This window comes from Pelmatolapia mariae, linkage group LG3_W (assembly GCF_036321145.2).
Source record: "Pelmatolapia mariae isolate MD_Pm_ZW linkage group LG3_W, Pm_UMD_F_2, whole genome shotgun sequence".
In the NCBI taxonomy this organism is placed as follows: Eukaryota; Metazoa; Chordata; class Actinopteri; order Cichliformes; family Cichlidae; genus Pelmatolapia; species Pelmatolapia mariae.
Window position 1 is genome coordinate 7574939 of NC_086229.1, and position 20062 is coordinate 7595000.

General features: G+C 42.2%; 3 protein-coding genes across 4 annotated transcripts in view; 2 read left to right on the forward strand and 1 right to left on the reverse strand.

Moving 5' to 3' along the window:
- Positions 1–20062, reverse strand: part of LOC134620315 (NACHT, LRR and PYD domains-containing protein 12-like) — a 290226-nt gene that overhangs the window by 229294 nt on the left and 40870 nt on the right. The window lies entirely within an intron of this gene.
- On the forward strand, positions 6395–7174 carry LOC135932586 (stonustoxin subunit alpha-like; the record flags this gene model as incomplete). Its single annotated transcript, XM_065470061.1, has 1 exon — positions 6395–7174. A coding segment is annotated over one exon (579 nt), but the record flags the coding sequence as incomplete, so codon positions are not given.
- The window catches only part of LOC134624182 (protein NLRC3-like), a 41667-nt gene continuing 39838 nt past the window's right edge, over positions 18234–20062 (forward strand). For both annotated transcript variants that reach the window (XM_063469168.1, XM_063469169.1), the window contains exons 1-3: positions 18234–18337; positions 18422–18523; positions 18886–18984. In XM_063469168.1, coding sequence (XP_063325238.1) covers positions 18249–18337; positions 18422–18523; positions 18886–18984 — 290 coding nt within the window. In that variant the 5' untranslated portion in view covers positions 18234–18248. The remainder of the gene's footprint in view (positions 18338–18421; positions 18524–18885; positions 18985–20062) is intronic.

Below are 20062 nucleotides of genomic sequence, written 5' to 3' on the forward strand. Positions count from 1 at the left end.
CTTAGCCAGAGCAAAGAGTTCATTACCCCAAATTGGGGAGAAACAGGACAACCTTGGAGAGTCATTCAACATTTTTTGTACTTCATGCCAAACAACAACAGTGTTTTTTACAAAGGGATTAGTAGTAGTTTTCTTTAAAGTTTTAAAGGGTGCTGAGTATAGATAGCTATGTAATGACAAACCCTTTGAGGACATTTTTTCAATTTCTAACCAGGGAAGGAAAATATCGTTTGAAAACCAAAACATAGTGGTCCTCAGCTGAGCAGCCCAATAATACCATTCTAAATTTGGAAATTGTAGCCCTCCTCTGTCATATGGTAAATACAAGAGGGAGAGTCTGAGTCTTGGCTTCCTATTGTTCCAGATGAAATTAGAGAGGAGCTTTCTGGTCTTGGGAAAAAAAGAAGGAGGAGGGGCCAGCGGAATTGACTGAAAGATATATAGAAATTTAGGTAATATAGTCATTTTTACTATGTCTATTCTTCCCAGTAAAGAAAGAGTCAATGATATTAATCTAGTGATCTCTTCCGACACCTCTATTACCATGGGCTCATAATTGGCTAAACTAAGATCGCTTATCTTGGGGGTTACTCTGATGCCCAAATATTTTAATCCCTCTGTGGCATTCACAAATGGATGGGACACAACTGGTTTCATCCTCTCATTTACATTTAAAAACGTAATGGATGATTTTTCTTTATTCACTTTGAACCCAGAGAAACTGCCAAATTGATCAAATAGCTTCAGGAGAGATGGTATTGATTCTGCGAGGTGTGATAGAAACACAATAGTATCATCAGCGTACATTGCTGTTTTGTGTAGGGTCTCCCCGATCTTAATACCATGGATTGAAGGATGTGATCTAATTGCTATTGCTAAAGGTTCCATGGCTAGTACAAAAAGCAGAGGTAAAATTGGAGACCCTTGTCTGGTGCCTCGAAAAAGCTCAAAAGGATGAGAGATGAGATTATTGGTAGATACCATTGCAACCGAATCAGCAAGTAAAATTTCAACCCATCTACGGAAGTGATCACCGAATCCAAAATGCTTAAGCACCTCAATTAGATAGGGCCATTCAACTCGATCGAATGCCTTCTCCGCATCGAGTGATAGTATTGCAGTATCAGGTGACTCTTCACATTTGTGGATTATATTGAGAACTCTCCTCACGTTGTGGAACCCCTGACGATTTTGAACAAAACCATTTTGGTCTCCATGTATAATGGCTGGAAGAGCCTTAGCTATGATTTTGGAGTCAGAATTTAACAGCGATATGGGTCTGTAAGAACCGCTTTCGGCTGGCACTTTGCTTGGTTTTAAAATGAGAGTGATCAGGGCACTACGTAATGTAGCAGGGAAGCAACCTGTTTTAAAGGATTCCAGATAAACATCTAATAATGGGGGAATTAATTTTGCTTTAAATAGTTTGTAAATGTCTATCGGAAGCCCATCAGGACCCGAAGCCCTACCTCCCCTCATGTTCGTAATGGCATCAGAAACATCATTGAAATTTATTTCTCTCTCCAATTCATTCTTATGAAGTCATCTATTCTTAATAATACATCAGATTGTGCAACATAGTGTCATCTTTTGGTTGTTGGTAAACATTTCAGTATCCCTAACTGTTGTGTTGGGAGTAAACCAGTAAAAAGCAACAAGTTGTGAAAAATACAAAAACACAAGCAAACAACATAAATCTGCCATAAATGAACCCCCTTAGCTGTCAACCTGAACGAGACAGCCCCTCGCCTTACCCCGCCTTCCCCCTGACCTTCGGGTGCAGTTAAGTGCACACGCTGATCCATCGTAAACAAGGGAGCAGCTAAACCGAACCGAGCTGACATTATGGTCAAACAAAACCAAACCACCTGGATAATTGCGTCTCCTGACAAAAATATATATTCTACATGAACAAGTATGCATATAATGATCATTACAAACTTTCTTGCAGCATAGCTCTCATCCCGGAGAGCCGACTGTATGGCGAACAACCAACACTCCAAGACACAAATGAAAGTCCAAACAACGAGTGGACGTGGCCATTTATCTATAAGGGGTAAATAAAATGCCCATTACATCTGAGGAGAATGAAGGAATGGTAAACCAAAGTAAACACACAAAAAAAAAATAATAAAATACTCTCCCCCAAAAAATTAACAGCAAGGATAAGCAATATTGGCCAGTAAATCCAATAATTTCAAATTACAGTTGTTATGGGCAGATAGTAAAGGATTAGACAGTTCCCATAGATAATCCGTTATATCTCTGTGTGCTGCAAACCTTGGATAAATTTTTCCGCATCTGCTGGGGTCTCAAAGACATGCGTAAGTCCATCAGATGACACTCGTAGCTTCGCCGGGTAAATTAATCCGTAACGTAAGTTCATCACCTCAGCTGCTGTTTTACCCGGTCAAAGCCCCTCCTTCATCGGTGGAGATCTGTGGAAAGATCCGGGAAGAACATGACCTCTTGGCCCCCGCAGATAACTTTCCCTTTGGTCATAGCCGCTCGCATCACCCGAACTCTGTCTTGGAAGTTTAAAAACTTCACGATGAGGACTCTCGGTGTGGGTGGTCAATTGGGTTGCGTCCAGTGAGCTCTTTCGATGAGAGGTTGTCTCGGGAATGTCGCTGGTCCCAGCGCTTCGGGGAGCCACTTCTCTAGGAAAGCCACCGCGTCATTTCCTTCTATTTTCTCCGGCACATTAACTAGTCGTAGGTTGGATCGACGAGAACGGTTTTCGAGGTCCTCGAGTTTGTTCATAAGGAGAGCCACTTGTTTAACTAGCGCCTCTCTCTTGCCTTTCTCTGAGTTAACGGTGTCCTCCACGCTGCTAATGTGCTTCTCTGCCCCCTCCATGCGCATCGAGAAGTCCTGCACGTCCCTTTTAACATCTTGGACCGCTGTCAGGACCACATCAATTTTTGTGGAAAAGTCACTTCTGATCCCATCGAGTATTTGAATAACATCCAAGTTGTGGGCCATTCCAACACTCACGTCGAAGAGACACCCAGAGCTAACATCACCTGCAGAGTTAGCTTGATTGTTAGCACTTGAGACGTCGTCTTCCTCACTCGGAGAAGAGTGTGCTTTAGATTTATTTTGTGCTTTCTTTGCCGGCATAATGTCGATAATAACTCGCTACAAGCAGTAGTTGTCACTGTTCACGCAGTTAAAGGACAGTTTTCAGGAACTTACTGAAACATCACCAGGAGCTCACAAAAATACGTGTGCCTAGTTCAGCAACATAACCACGCCCCCCAGGAGATTTAAACTGTTTAATATCAGATTTAGAAATAACTAAACTAAACGACTCAGCCTGGCTATGTTGGACTTGGTGTGGAAGCAGCTCCCAGTTTGAGTTCAGGAGACAGACACCCTCTCTACTTTGAAGATCAGCTTCAAACGTTCCATTTTGATAAAGCTTATAGTTCGAGCTGGATCAGGTGACCCTGAACCATCCATTAGTTATGCTGCTATAGGCTCAGGCTGTTGGTGGACTTCCCATGATGATCTGCTTTCTTCTCCACTCCCCTCTTTTCATTCCTGATGCTTTAATATGTCACTACTGCATGTCCTTAACTTTTGTCTTCTCTCTCCTTAGCTTGTGTTGTGTTCTTGTCTCTCTGAGCTCATCTCTTCTCTTTCCCCTCACCCTGCAACCAGTCATGGTAGATGCTCCTCCTGGAGCCTGTTTTCACTGGGAGGCTGTTACCTTACACTGTTAAACAACTTCAGATGACTGTTGTTGTCACTTAAAGTTACATTGAATGGATGGAAATGGATCGATGTTACTGTGGCAAACAGAAAATGATCGTTAAAGGATGAATTATTGTTTTGTGTATCTGCAGTCTGTCAGGCTGTCTGATCACAGAGGAAGGCTGTACTTCTCTGGCCTCAGCTCTGAGCTCCAACCCCTCCCATCTGAGAGAGCTGGACCTGAACTACAATCATCCAGGTGACTCAGGAATGAAGCTGCTGTCGGCTGGACTGAAGGATCCAGGCTGGAGACTGGACACTCTAAGGTATGAAGAATGTCTGATAGAGGAGGAAGAGTTAGAAACATTTCCCGTGTCCTTCACTCACTTCCTGTTTGTTTCCTGCAGATGAGACATGAGCAATCCCACATGCAGGAATATTTTCAGGGACAGACACACTAGTCTAGCTGGATAGTACATGAATATTTATGTAGGGGTCTCCAAGCAGTCTGTTTGCAGGAACATTAATGATAACTGATAAGTCATGTTGAGAGTTTCATTCAAAGTAGACCTACAGTTAGGTCCATAAATATTTGGACAGAGACAATTTTAGATACCCTTTATTAGGTGACATTTGTAACTGAGATAGATGCCACTGTGTACCTAATAAAGTGTCAGCCATGTGTGTGTTTCCCATGCTGTATGTCCACAGTCACAGTGACAGTCAGTGACACTGGCAGAAGGATGAAACAAGGCTATGAATCATTTCAGTCTGTGTGTGTGACAAAGAGGCAGACAGCACCAGCTAACATTTGGAAATGGAAACTTAAATACTGGAAACTCTGATAAGCTAATGCTGCTAATGGGCTGTGTTAAAATCAATATTTCATTCTCATTCTGTTGTTTGACAACAATAACAAAAAATATGTACTTGAGAACAATGGCAGCCTACTTAGCATAAACTCCTCAAAACATTGTAACCCAGGGGGAAAGTGTATAAGCATTAGCTACTATCATTGTTAAAAAGAGAAAACATTGATAGCATCATCCAATAATGCTAACTCACATCAAATTAGCATTAGCTAATAACAACAGCCTACTTAGCATTAGCTGCTCACTTTTTATAAAGCAAAGGAAAATGGTATGAGCATTAGCTGCCAATGCTTATCTACCTAAAATTAGCATTAGCCACTAATGGTAGTCTATTAACTTCTTAATTTTAAATGAAGTTAATTAATACTAAATAGGCTTAATTGAATGTTAGTGTTAATATTAGCTACTGATATTGTTAAAAAGTAAGAAAAAACATTATTAGCATTAGCTGTCAATGCTTATTAACTTAAAATGAGTTTTAGCCACTAATGGCAGCCTGTTTAGCATTAACTTTTTTATGCTTAATTAAGTTTATTAATGCTAAATAGGCTTACTTGAAGGGAAAATAGTGTAAGCATTATCTACTGATATTGTTAAAATTGTTAGCATTAGCGGATAATGCATATTCATTACAAATTAGCATTAGCTAATAACGGCAGCCTGATTAGCATTAGCTGCTCACATTGTTATAACGCAAAGGAAAAGAGTGTTAGCATTAGCTACTGATATTGTTAAAAAGTAAGAAAAAACATTGTTAGCATTAGCAGATAATGTTTATTCATTACAAATTAGCATTAGCTAATAACGGCAGCCTACTTGGCATTAGCTGCTCACATTGTTATAATGCAAGGGGAAATAGTATTAGCATTAGCTGCTTACAGTGTTATAGTGCAAGAAAATATGATATTAGCTTTAGCTGCCAATGGCTATTCATCTAAAATTAGCTTTAGCCACTAATGAAAGCCTATGTAGCATTACCTTTTTAATGCTAAATGAAGTTAATTAATGCTAAATAGGTTTAATTGGAAGGAAAATAGTGTTAGCATTAGCTACTGATATTGTTAAAAATAAAAAAAAAAAACATTGTTAGCATTATCGGATAATGATAACTCGGGTCAAATTAGCATTAGCTAATAACGGCAGCCTTCTTAGCATTAGCTGCTCACATTGGTATAATGCGATGGAGAAGAGACTTTTTTCTCCTCTGATATTTCCTCCAATGACTGGAGATATGGTGTTGATGAATGTGTCAGAACTAATCCAAAGATATAACCCTTGCAATCTGGAGAAATGGCATCATCCAGTCTGTCCTGTTTCCATCAATCACTGTCTGGTTGGCCTCAGTCATGAAGCATGACGGGGCCAGACAATAAGGTCTTTAGAGAGGCTCATCTGTGCTGTCTTTCCTCCATCCAGGACCTGTAAAGGTCCAGAATGAGGGACAAACACATCTCTACAGACCTTTCACATCATGGAGATAAACTGTTCACATTTCTTCCTTCAGGCAGACGATACAGAGTGTTGTTAACAAAAAAACAGACACCACAGACAATTCATTCCCCCGGGCTTTCACTTTGATGAACACTGTGAATGTTCATGTGTATGAGAGCCATGTAATGTCCATGTGTGCATGCTGACTGCTCTGACCCCTCCTCCTTTCAGGGTGGAGCCTGCTGGAGTCCGATGGTTGAGACCAGGTCTGAGGAAGTGTAAGTGTGTTTTTAATGGGATTCATGAAAACAAAGCAGCACACATTCAACCATCTTCATCATGTCAGGAGTCATCATCAAAGTGTCAATCAATGAACAGATGATGGATCAATAACTGCAGCTGGATTGTGTTTGTTCTCTCCATCAGATTCCTGTCAACTCACAATCGACACAAACACAGTGAACACAAAGCTCCAACTGTCTGACAACAACAGGAAGGTGACACGTGTGGACGAGGTTCAGTCATATCCTCATCATCCAGACAGATTTGATCTTCTTCCTCAGCTGCTGTGTAGAAATGGTCTGACTGGTCGCTGTTACTGGGAGGTCGAGTGGAGAGGAGCCGTTTATATATCAGTGAGTTACAGAAGAATCAAAAGGAAAGGAGACAGAGACTGTGTGTTTGGATTCAATGATCAGTCCTGGAGTCTGTGGTGCTGTAATGGTCATCCTCAGTCTGTCTGTCACAATAACAAACACACACCCATCTCCTCCTCCTCCTCCTCCTCCTCCTCCTCCTCTGTCTCTAACAGAGCAGCAGTTTATGTGGACTGTCCTGCTGGCACTCTGTCCTTCTACAGAGTCTCCTCTGACACTCTGATCCACCTCCACACCTTCAACACCACATTCACTCAAACTCTTTATCCTGGGTTTACGTTCTATTCTCCTGGTTCCTCAGTGTCCCTGTGCTGAGTGTAAAGAGTGTCTCCTGTTAGAGAAACACTCTGACTGTTGAACAGTTCAGTCTGTACATGTCTGTCTCTTTCACTCACAAACACGTTTTCAGATTCATGGATTCAATCAGTTGATGTTTGAAAGTCTTCTAAATGATTCCTTAGTTTGTATGAACCTGAAAACTGTGACATCCTGGTGAAGAATCTGCTGGGATTCGGTGACAGATATTAGATTTGCTTTGATTTCAAACTTTGAGAAGCTGTTTCATTGTTTTTCTTTATAAATAAAAGAGATCTGTGTCCAAACAGGAGAAAGACTGTAAAGACTCTGTGCTTCTAACAGCCTCTGTTAACATATGTGAGGCTGTTTGTTGTTGTTGCCATGGAGCTTTTCACTGTTTGGGTCAGCAGGTCATGTGATCAGGTTTGTTCTGCTGGACGATGGTTCAGTGTCAGGGTTTGTTTGCATTCATCAATAAATATCTAAATAAATCAAAGACTCCATGTTTGTTCTTTCATCATGTGACCTCTGCTCATCCATCTCTGTGTGTATCAGGATACATTTAGTTCATAATACACAGAAAAATCAGAGTTATTACCTGTAATAAATGTGAAAGATTCCTGCAGTGATAACCAGGCAGGACTGAAACACATCACAGCTGTCACCACGGTAACAGCACCGTCCATCCACAGGTGAGGGGAGGAGCAAAAAGAGGGACTTTCACCATTTTATACTAAAAACACTCGACTAATGTTTCTAATATGAAACAAATAAGCCCACATTAATGTGAGCATTTATTAAATAATAATAATAATGATTTCCTCCTGATCTCATTTCCATAGCAGAGAAAACTGTGGTGTATATTGAGGTGGAGGGTGTGGTCTATGGCTCAGGTGTAGAGTGAGGGTGGGGTGCACCACAGCAGCATGCTGGGACTGCTGAGGGTGGAGGAGGGAGTGATGATGACATCAGAGCTGCAGCAGTCAGCAGCACAGAGACCAGTGAACACACAGTCTGTTCATCTTTGCATAGATACAATATATAGCACAATATTGAATGACAGAGACGCTGTGTGAGCTTCCACAGATACACTGACGTCAGCATCCAGAGTCCTCCTGCTGCTCCCCCCTCAGAGCCCCGTGATCAGCACCAACACATTCAGTTAGATGACAGAGTCCAGCTGCAGCTAGAATCAGCTCTGTGAACAACAGCACAGCGTCAGTGTTTCACACTCAGTGAAAGGAGGAAACAGCAGAAGAACACCATGTGTGCTACGTTTCCCAGGACACACTACAAACTGCACAAATACAGCACGTGGAAGGACCTGGAGCTGCATTTAAAGAGTAAAGACAGCGTGATGTCCTGTATGGACAGGTGGAAGGAAGCAAGTCCTCAGCTGAAACACTCGTGTTTGTCCACAGACAGGAAACACAGCAGGAAACAAAGAAGCTCATGGATAACACACTTCCTGTCAGTCAGAATGAGGCTGGAGCCAAACACAGAAAGGTGTTTTTGTCCAGATGAGCCCAGAGAAGAAACACGAGTGTTCACAGACATCAGAAGCTCAGAGAGGTGAAACATGAGGTTGGAGTCCTCGTCAGCATCCAGAAGAGCTGCTGTGAAACCCTGAGTACTCATGACAGACTCTGATGGCACAAACACATCATGATTCAAACATGAAGACAAACATGGAGCTCCTGATCCTCCTGCATGAGAACAAGCTGACATGAGCGCTGTGTCTGAGAGTGTCTCCCTGTCACAGTGACAAGAACACAGCTGCTGCTCACAGTCATTAAACTGACCTGAGGTCAGCTGCTAGCACGTCTCTGTGCTCCTTACATATGAACCATGTGACCTCACATCAGTGCTGTGGATGACTGTAGTCATAGAAGAGTAGAGCTGTAGCAGGTGGTGTGAGGAGGAGGAGGAGGTGGTGTATTCTAGTTAACGCAGTACTGAAACACTCCAGCAGAGGGCGCTGTTAAGTCCTTATTGTAACACAGTTACTGTGTGCAGTTAGACTTCATACATAATCTGCACTTATTTCCATCAGACATGCTGTCAGTAAATGATTGTTTCTATTGATTCTACTTCCTGTTGACTAGTTTGATGACAGTGAAACAATCACAGCTGATTGTGTGATGATGTCACTGTTACATTCAGTGTGTGTGACATCATGTTAGTGCAGCTGATAACAGCCTGGTTCTGTTAGAAACACATGAACGTGTCCATAGATCAGTGTGTGTTTAACATGAGAGCTTCAGCCCTGCTGATGTGTTCAATAAAGACATGCAGGAAAACTGATGAGACTCTGAAATAACTCTTTATATTTATAATGTAACTCTGCATCAAAAGAACAACAAAGGATCCCAGACAGCTTTATGTGAACAAAGACCATGTTTCTGTGTTTCTAACAGTTTGACATTATTAGGAAACAGACTGCAGTGAACAGGATTTATAAAGAGCTGATATATAAAGATATGACAGCTGTTTGTTGATCACTCTGTGTTTGGACCTGATCAGTCCAGCTGTTTACTTGAAATATGTTCATTTACCTGTGACGTTATATTTATGTTCTTGTCTCTGCTGAAAAACACATTTTAATGTCCCTCAGATTTTTCTCCCAGATGAATAAATATAAAAATGACACAAACTGACTGCAGCTACTTTTTGTCCTTTCTGTCAGAAACCTTCATGTGACTCATGAGAGACACGTTTCAGCTGTTTGTGACAGATCAGAGGCCAACAAGTCATTTATAACACTTTCCATCATTGTTTAGCACAAACACATGTTGACACAGCAGCGGGGCCGCAGTGAGAGTCAGAGCCAGGAGATAAAAACTCCTGTTTGACCACAGCCTCACTTTGTTCCTGCAAACACTTCCTGTTGTTGACTGGGTGGAGTCAGGAAGCCAGCGAGGCCCTGCAGGACTGAGACTGCAGACTGGGACGTGCTCTGTGATGGAGATCAACAGCATCACTGACTGTTTCTGTGAGGACACCATCATCCCAGCAGGGCTGTTTCCCAACAACAAGCCTGGACCATCAGAGACCTGAAGCTGCTGCTGAATGAAAGAAGAGGATCTTCAGGTCTGGAACAAGGACGAGCTGAGAGTGTTAATAACGTTACTAATGTTCAGCTACACTTTACTAGGTCACATCTGTGACACACGTCACTTAAATAAAGAAGGAAATATTGGCTCTGTTTTATCTGCTGGGCCCAAAAGTGACTCCCCGTATTTAAACTGCTATGAATAACTTGTTGGTCTATAATATGTGAAACATGTGTCAAATGTCTCCATCATGAAAGATATCAGGTCATCTTGAGCCACAAAAACATTCCTATCATGAGGTAGAAGCTGGAATCAGTTTGTTGCAGACGTTTATATATCCCATATTTATCCAGTTAAAGTCACATTGAAATTCAAAAATGTCTTTTCAAGAGTCGTCTGTCCAAGAGGAGCAGAAACAAATATAACAACAGTTATTTAAGCTGTTTTAAAGGCCACAAAGGAGCAGATTGGTTATAATGCAGCTGCTTCACAGGAATAAAGATGAAACACTGTTTTTATTTCATGTGTAACACCTTTCAATCATGTGTTGACTAAAGTCTATTGACCAGTATAAGTAAAGACATCACACACACACACACTGAAACCTGTTTTTGGTGCAGCAGCGGTCCCAGCTGCTCGCCTTTATCTAGACTGGGTCGGCTGCTTATCTCAATATAATCAATGTTTAAAGTTCTCAGTGTTTCTGTGTTGCTTCGTATAGGATCTCCCAGCATCATCACTGTGCTGTCCAATCATTGTGTGCTAGGTTACCCTTATAGTGCGATGTGTGTTTGCACAAAGAGAAGCATGTGTGTCAAATATAAGCACAGAACAGAAAAAGCTGCCAGTTTCTTCTATTTAGAGTCAAGTTAGTGTTTTGTGTCTTTGTTTGAGGCCTAATGTCAAGCAGAGGTGTGTGTAACTGGACTGCTCTGTTATATGTGTGAAATGTGTGCTTCAGCATCATCTTCATCACTGCTGATTCCTTTGTGTCATCATGTGTTGAGAAGAGAGAACAGTTATAACGGAGGAGCAACAGGAAGCCCTGAAATCTGCATCAACAAGGAAGTGTTGGCTCACCAGTGATCCCAGCAGAGCCACTGGTTTGGCTCCAGTTGTTCTAGATTCAATGATGTTGTTGCTACAGATACATGTTAGCATCTTTATTGTAGTAAAGTCTTGTAATGTGAAGCTAGAAACAAGGCAGGAAACAGCTCCATGATCTGATCTTAATGATGTTGTTTTTATTTCTGTCTTTCAGAACTGGATTGAAACTATCAAAGGTCTAAAAACAGCCTCAACCCTCCCAAAGACAAACTTTACACACGTCATCTTTCAGCTACAATCTTTGTTGCAGGGATCTTCTGCCAAACAAGGCTGAGAGAAGATTTCTTACAGCTGTCATGTTGATGCTGTTTCAATCTTTGGGCAAACACACTCATATATTAGGGCTGATATCAGGGCTGCACAAGTTCTTTGTGATCATGAATAATAGAAGTGTGCCTGTTGAAGATCATGTTTCTACATGATTATATGTCCTGTTATTGTTCTGTATTATATTCAGCTTTCAGCATCCTTTCCCAGCCCCTGTTACACCATCCATACAAAGCCAATCTGACTGTGAGCCAATGTGTTTGATAGTTTGTGTTGGATCAATAGATTTGACAGACTTGGTTCTCATCCAGAGGGAAACAGTCCAAATTCAGATCTAATGAAATGATGGAGGCTGTTTCCTACCACGGTGCTAATGTGTGACTAACAAGGCTCATGGTCTCCAGCAGACAAGCGCCTGGAATGAGGTGAGCTGAGTGTTGCTTTGGTGGGTCTGTGCCCACGTCATGCATCAGGATTCATATTGGCAATAGTTCATATCTCTGTTCTTTAGCCTTCATCACAAAGCTGTGAAGGAAAAACAAACATCTAACAGGATTTGATGGATGCAAAGTCCACTGAGCTCTTTGTCATTTACAAACTTGTCCAACCAACAAGAGCACAGATGAAAAACACAGTGACACTTAAAGGATTTTGCCATATATGAGCATAGATTACTTTCATATAGATTTGCAATGCAGGCTTTTGGTGAGCCGCTGGCTTCTGTCTAATAATCATCTCAGCATTTTACAATAGAATAGCTCTTTATTAGCTCTTCATTTATTGTTATTGGACATGAAACAAGGAAGCTGTGTTTCTCATTGGATGTTAGTTTCATGTTCATCAGGATCATTTTCTAAAGAGCTGATATTTAGACCATTTACTGCACTGGCTGCACATTCTGTCTACATTTCTCTGTATGTGCTGTGTTTGTCTTTCATATTTCTCCATATTGACACAAACAGTGAACAGCAGTAGATCTACTCTTCATCTGTTTTAGGCCCAGTGAAAGATGTGAAGCAGAAATGGTGTCATTAGGAGAAGAAGAACGGCGAGGAGGCAGCAGCTCTTAAAGATGAAACACAGCAACTTAGCCCTGAGCTCAGAGAGCTTCACATGAAAAAGCTCCTCAAGCAGATCATGTCAGAGGTTTGTCATCAACAGGAGGAACTGTTCATATCATAGAATGAAGGATGCTGTCAGCTGGATGAAGAAGGTTATTTAATGGCAAACGTTCACATTGAAGTCAAATTGTTGTGGTGTTGAACAGATTCATGGACTGATTGTCTCCAGAATGTTAGAAGAGCTTCAATGAATCATTAGAAACAACTTACAGCTGCACAGTTGTGTCAAACACATCTTTGTGTCATTTTTGTGTTTCTACATGTGACACACGTCTAAAACATGCACACAATTTGAACACAAACAGGGATCATTTGTTCCCACAGCCAGATGCTGAGAGCCATTTCCTTGTAGTCCTGTGTCTATATATATGTACCATTAGATGTTATTGGAATGATTGTCAGCTTTGATAGTTTCATGTATGTTTAGCTGGACGGCTGTTTGATCCTCCACATGTTTAAAGGTGTCCAGTCCTGAGACACTGGGGGTGGAAACAGCTGTGATGTCATTGGACTGTCACAAAGACAGAAGTGCATGAAGTGAGCAGCCAAGGAGCCGCTGATGTTTTGGATTCAACAGCATTTGAAAGGTTGACACAGACACATTTGCACATAGAAAGCTGAATTTGTCATATGCCACAGTGAACTCACTGTTCAGTGTTTTTCAGGAAGCTTCTTAACTGCCTCTGCTGCCAAACAAGCAGCTGATGTCCTTGAGAAGAAGCTGAAGAAGTCTTCAACAACAAATCCAGGAAGTGGACTTTCAAATACTAGATTCACTTTAGACTCACACAAGAAATGACTCAACTAGCTGTGTTTGATTGACTCCTTTGACTCTATGAAAGCTCAGTGTGTGTCTGTACACAGACTGTTGTGTTGGACTATTATTCAGTTGTTTTCAAATGTCTGCATCTCAGTGTAGATGAGGCTGGGGGTCATGGGAGGCCACCATAGCAGTCTCTTCAACATCATGACATCATCATAAATGCTGCTGGACTGTCTGATGGGCTGACGGTGAAAAAGCCGTCGGGAAGGAAACAGAAGACATTTCAGAGGCTGCAGCAGATTTCTTTGATTTGGGGCCTTTTTCAGCTTTATTGGACAGAGCAGTGAAGATAAGTGACAGCAAAGCAGAGGGAGAGAGAAAGGGGACGTGGTCAGAATCAAAGCCAGGCCAGCTGCTCTCCACCTCGTGGCACATGGTCACCTGCTCATCCTAGTGAGCTCCACCAGCAGCCCTTTCACACAGTTTACACTGTCAAACACTGTGTGTGGACCTCAGCTAACAATAGGCTACATTTAAGTCTGGACTACATGCTTTTATATTGAGGCAGATTTTTACCTGTTTTTATTCCATCAGCAGCTCAACATCATGAGCAGCTTTGACATAAAGACATCAAACTCAAGCTGACTTTAAACTGGATCTACTTTTAATACAGGGGCTCAAAAACAACCAACATCTTTATTATATATCAGGACAGAAAGTCATCTCAAATGGAAAACAGCTTTATTTGGAATAATCAGCACTATCAACTGGTTTGGGATCAGTTTCATGTCTTTCCAGCTTCTCCAACAAAGTTCCTGTAAAATCAGCATCTTTATTGGTTTGATAGTGATTGATTATTCAGTCCCAATCTGCTGTCATCTAAAGAACAAAATGATGTTTCTATGAGTCAAAAAGCTCCAGATGTTGTTCACAAAGAAAACAAAGATTAGGAAGTTAAACACAAAGTGTTTGGAGCCAAAATGTTCCCAAGCTGCTCTTTTTGAAATGGCAGAGGTACAGTGGTGTCTAACAGCACACTGTGGAAGGCAAACATGTTCTTGTTGGATGAAACTTCATGAATCCTTTGTAGATTTGAGCTTTTGGAGCCTTTCTTTTCTCTTCAGGTGTACAGAGGCTGAGGAGGCAGGTGAAGCAGGTGGAGCTGTTGTAATGCTGGCAGAGGGTGTGTCTTAGTAACTCTGTGAGGTAGAACTGGATCCAACATTGTGGATGTGTTGATGTTGGAGCCATTAAGATTCTCTGCACGCTGTAGGATTTCCCTTTGATTCACTGCGGGGGCATTTTGGAGTCTGTCAATGAAACTCTTCATATTTGTGTTTGACTCCAGTTTATAGAAACAGACAAATGTGTCATGCTTTTGTTCGGCCTCCACAAATATACACATTTGTTCATTGGTTGGACTTTTTGGAAGGAGACACATTGAAAACCATGTTAATAAGATCTTGTTGTTTCCTGTGGATCCGACACAGAGAGTGGACTTCAGACAGAAAGCGTGGAAGAGATTTTAGAGGCCGTGTGTGGCAACAGGAAGTTTCTGTATGTTTGCTGATCTTCCATGTGGAAAACAACACGTGATGTTTGTGAAGTTCTACAATGATCATTGTTCTGACAGCATTTTGAGTGGGAACAGTTCAAACTGGGAGTAGTGGGAGTTATTTACTGATTGAAACAAGCTGAATGTTTCTGTGCACGATGAAGATCAGCAGCTCAGCTGATCAATGAATTGACATCTATCAGTCATTTCATGAGATGAAGTCATCAGCAGACATTTGTTCTAACTGTGTGATAAATGTCAGAACGTCAGGGCTCTGCTTTAGTCACTACTTGATGATCATTGGCTCATTGTTGAATCACGTGGCCCAGTCTGACCTCTGACCCTTTGCTGCAGGTCTTCTGTGTTATCTCCACTTTCATGTCTGATCTTCTGCTGTATCGTCCAAAATAAACATCTGAATCATTTCCAACACTTCAGCAGATCTTTAGTTTGGGCAGCACAGTACAAAATAAGACATATTGTACTATACTGCCCACTTCCTGATCTTATTGGATCTGTGTGTGAGGTTGGTGAAGGAAACACATGTTTACTGAGTGAATCGCTGCCGTTAGGAACTAGTTTTTATATCACAGCCTAGAAATCACACAGGACCATTTCTGCAAGGGAAAAGTCCTAATTGGAGGAAAATAATTGTGTAGTTTGTGCGACTGTTGTTTGTAAATGAAGACCCAACTACATGTGCTGCTGACCTTTGACCTTTTCTTTAGGTGCACAGAGGAGTCTGTGGAAACATCCTGAGGCAGTGCTACAGATGTCTTCAAATAAAGTGGTGTATTATCCATGTTTTCTATGGATCACATCAATATCCTGATCTAACAAGCCCCCTTTTTGTGGATTTTAGAGCCTCTGACTTTTGCTGCGTCTGCGTCTCATTTCAAGCACAAGAGCAAGAAGTGGATGAAGAAACTGTTTCACGTTACTGCACAGCTTCTACACTACACACTAAAGCATGTTCATGTTCATGTTCATTTCAGGACAAACTCTGGATCACTCTTGTGTTTGACGACAAATCCACATGATTATAGATTATTGATCAGCTTGAATCAAACTCACTGGCCGAATTTCTTCATAAACAAACTGTGTGTGTTTGTTTGTGTCCTGTTGAGTTTGTCCTCAGCCTCCTTTAGTGCTGACAGTCCCTGTAAAACATGCAGTCTATTTATAGCTGAACATGATCCTGTAGCTGGGTCCTGCAGTCAGTGCAGGCAGATATCTTAGACCTGATCAGGGGAAACACTGGGGGTTCAGCCCTGGAACCACAGCAGCTGTTTAAAGTTATTGAGTGTGTTTGACAGTAAATGAATGTAAATGTGAGACACTGTGTGCTCACAGCTAAAGGCTGCAGTCAGCTGTGTTAGAGCCTCTTTCACACAATGATCCTTTAACACTCAGAGCTCCATGTTGATGAAGCAGTCATGTGTGAGCTTGTGTGCTGACATGTCGACAGTGTGACCTCAGAGCTTCTACTGAGCCATAATGGCTCCTCTAAACTGCCGGATGCTTCACAGATGTTTGAATAGCACAACAAACTGTACAACATGATTCATGAGTGTAAACTAAGATTTATGATGTGTATTCCATGATGGTATTGTTGTATTGGGATGTTAGACTTAATTCTTAAATTTACAGATTTTTCAATGGACTCTGGTGGCAGCAGATTTTATATTTGCAGTCACTGAAGGATAAAGCCCCCCGTTGTAGAGCCAACAGTCTGCTGCGGGACCCCTGAATGCATCATAAGTGTACAGGTAAACTCTCAGGTCAGAAACATGAATCTGATCCTGGATCAGTGTGTTCAAACACACAGTGAGGATGAAACGCTGCTTTAATGTTAGTTTCGTGTATTTTCAGGTTATTGCTGCTGTTGGGATCAGCCTGTCTGCAGTATTTACTGTAGTAAAAGTCCTGCAGTAGAATCCTGCTGATGTTCATACATTCATTCATGATCACTCTCAGCATGGGTGTTTGACCGTCAGGAGAGAACTCTGAGGATGTTTGGATGAATGTGGAGCTGAAACAAAGTGAAACAAAGTGTTGACAGATGTTTGTTTCAAACAGGAAAATGAGCAGAAATAAATCATCTCTGAACAAACAGCCGCCTGTCAGTATTATTATGGTCTGTGCAGACAAACATGTGCTGCTCATTCACTCAAACTAATCTATTCTGTGTTTTTCTACGTTCAATAGAAAATGTGCTGCGTTCATTGACTCCATCCTCTGTGTTACTGCCACAGTTTACTGCTGTGGAAAATCAGGGGGCGTAACAAAAGCAGAGTGAAATGGAGTGCTGTGATTGGTCAGAATGTTTGTGGCTGTGGACCCTCTGTCCTACAAGCCCCTCCCTGGTTTTTCCTTCCCGAAGTTTTTCTCTCCTGAAGTTTGATGCTGATCGTCTCCGTGTGAAGCTCCGTGTTAAGGTAACGTTAGCAGTGTGTAATGTTTTCCTGGCTAACATCAGCTGTGTGCAGCTTAGTTCAGCACAAATCTGCCGCTCCATAGTTCACGGTAACGGACTCACAGCTGGACCGAGAGGCTGACCGCGCCCTGAGCTCTGAGTGAGGCCGCTACGTGACGTGGAAACAGAAGAAAAGTAAACATGCTGTGAATATTTGCTCTGCCGTTTCTTTCTGTGCTCGCTCTGCTGTCACTTTGTGGGGTTTTTTCAGTTAGTCTCTGTGTTTCAGGCTCAGAGTGTTTGTGTTTCTGGACTCTCCTGAAAGAAAACAAATTATAAATGTAAAGTTAAACTAAAGCTGTATCATCATCAGAAAGTTCCTCCACAGCGTCATTGCGTCACTGAGTTATTCTGGAGAAACTCCTTCATGCAGCTTCGCACACTGACGTCAGCGCTGCACAGCTGCAGATCCTCATCATTTATACTCAGTTTATTAAGTTCAGCTTCACCAGTCAAAAACCTTCCTGTGGGCACAAATATCTAAAACATCTGACTCCATCACACGTGTAGTTTGTGACAAATATCACGCTGTCAGCTTCATGCAGCACAAACTAAGCCTAGTTTTGTCTTACAGATAAACAGATTTATCAGTATTTTTTTTCCCTGTGGCTTAACAACAAAGGAACAGCGATGAAGAACTGTGCTGTCATTGCTTACATCAGCATCATCCTGTGAACTCTGTAAGCAGTCAGCTTGGTCCTGGACATTGTTACTGACATAAAGCTGCTCTCTGCAGCCATGTTTGACCTTTGTAGGACTACAGTAATGGAGGATTTGGAGGCTGAACTCGGCTCTGTGACACTTTTTGTAGTGAAGTGATGAAAGCTGCGTCTCAGATGGATGTTAGTCCAACACATCAGACACGACCTCTGCAGCTCTCAGTTGATGTGCACATGAATGATTTGTGTTTCCTCTGCAGGTAGAAAGTGTGTGTGAGCTGAATTGAGCAGCATGGATCAGTGTGAGGACAGAGAGGAGGGAGTCCCTCCCTCTAAAAGCACTCTGTGTGGGGAACATGAGAGCCAGACCAAAGCTCAGAGGTGAGATGACCATCTCTAACTGTCCATGACTCTTCTCCATGTCACAGCTCAGCACTCACATCACTGCTCCATCACTGTTCACAGGAACCAACCTGGACCTCCACCCAGCTGTGTGTCCTTACACAGTGACTGGTCTGCAGACCGTCCCATCAATTTTAAAGCCCAGCCTGTGTCTGCTGCAGAGAGGTGAGCTGTTAGTAATATGAACTCTTTGATGTCAGTTTATCTCATTTAAATCAACTGCTCGATGTTTCCTGGTCTCTAGACTGCATCTCAAAGGAAGTCACTGAACCTTTATTCCTTTATTCTATAAAACATGTCCACCATTTAAACTCCTGCTGCTCACAGTGGGACCATCAATAGTCCTGCACTGTGTAAATGACCTCTGGGTGGCGCTCTGTTCTTACTATGTAAAACAGTAGTTTGGAGTTTCCTTCTGCTCATGCTCAACCTGCAAACCTGTTTCTCTTTGGGATGATGAAGGTGATCTAAGTCTTCATCAGCTTCTGTGGCTCCAAATGGAAAAACACATTTTTCTTCTCTAACAGACCTGCTGGACCTGAACCCAGCTGTGTGTCCTTACAGAGTGACCGGTCTGCAGATCGCCCCATTAATTTTAAAGTCCAGCCTGTGTCTGCTGCAGAGAGGTGAGCTGTTAGTAACATGAACTCTTTGAGTTGGTTGGTTGCTAATAGACATAGATTAGTTTATGTTAGCTAATTAGAGACAGAAGCATTGAGTTAGTGGTGAATAAAAAAACACTGAAGCTAAAAATCTGTCTCACTGTTGTGCTGCTCTTTGCTGCAGCAATGAGTTTATTTAAAAACTTTCACTTTGTCTCTTCGGCAGGAAGTGGTTCTGCTTTGTTTGCTGGCTGAGCTAAAACAGGAAAATCCACTTGTTAGCTGTAGTGTTTGTAACGAGGCTAAAGAGGAGAAACGGAGAGAGAACTTTATTAATCCCTCGAGTTGGTTCCTCCGGGAAATTCAGTTAAACAACATCTGGAACTAATCAGGTACAACAAGACAGGGAGAACGCACAACTTAACAAAATCCTTTAGAGACACAAGACTGTCAGAATAAAACTGTCATGGCTGGGTCTGTGACCCAGCATTTTGAGTAGGGATGGGTATCGAAAACCGGTTCTTGTTGAGAACCGGTTCCCACTGTTTCAATTCCTTGGAATTGTTTGCCATTTTTGCAAACGATTCCCTTATCGATTCCAGTCGCCCCAAATGTATTGTCAGATTATTATGATAAAAAAAAAAAAAACCCACCCATCTCGCCCCTGCGGGCGGTTTGTCCTTCAAGCTCGGGTCCTCTGCCAGAGGCCTGGGAGCTTGAGGGTCCTGCGCAGTATCTTAGCTGTTCCCAGGACTGCGCTCTTCTGGACAGAGATCTCCGATGTTGTTCCCGGGATCTGCTGGAGCCACTCGCCTATCTTGGGAGTCACCGCACCTAGTGCTCCGATTACCACGGGGACCACCGTTACCTTCACCCTCCACATCCTCCCGAGCTCTTCTCTGAGCCCTTGGTATTTCTCCAGCTTCTCGTGTTCCTTCTTCCTGATGTTGCTGTCATTCGGAACCGCTACATCGATCACTACGGCCGTCTTCTTCTGTTTGTCTACCACCACTATGTCCGGTTGGTTAGCCACCACCATTTTGTCCGTCTGCATCTGGAAGTCCCACAGGATCTTAACTCGGTCATTCTCCATCACCCTTGG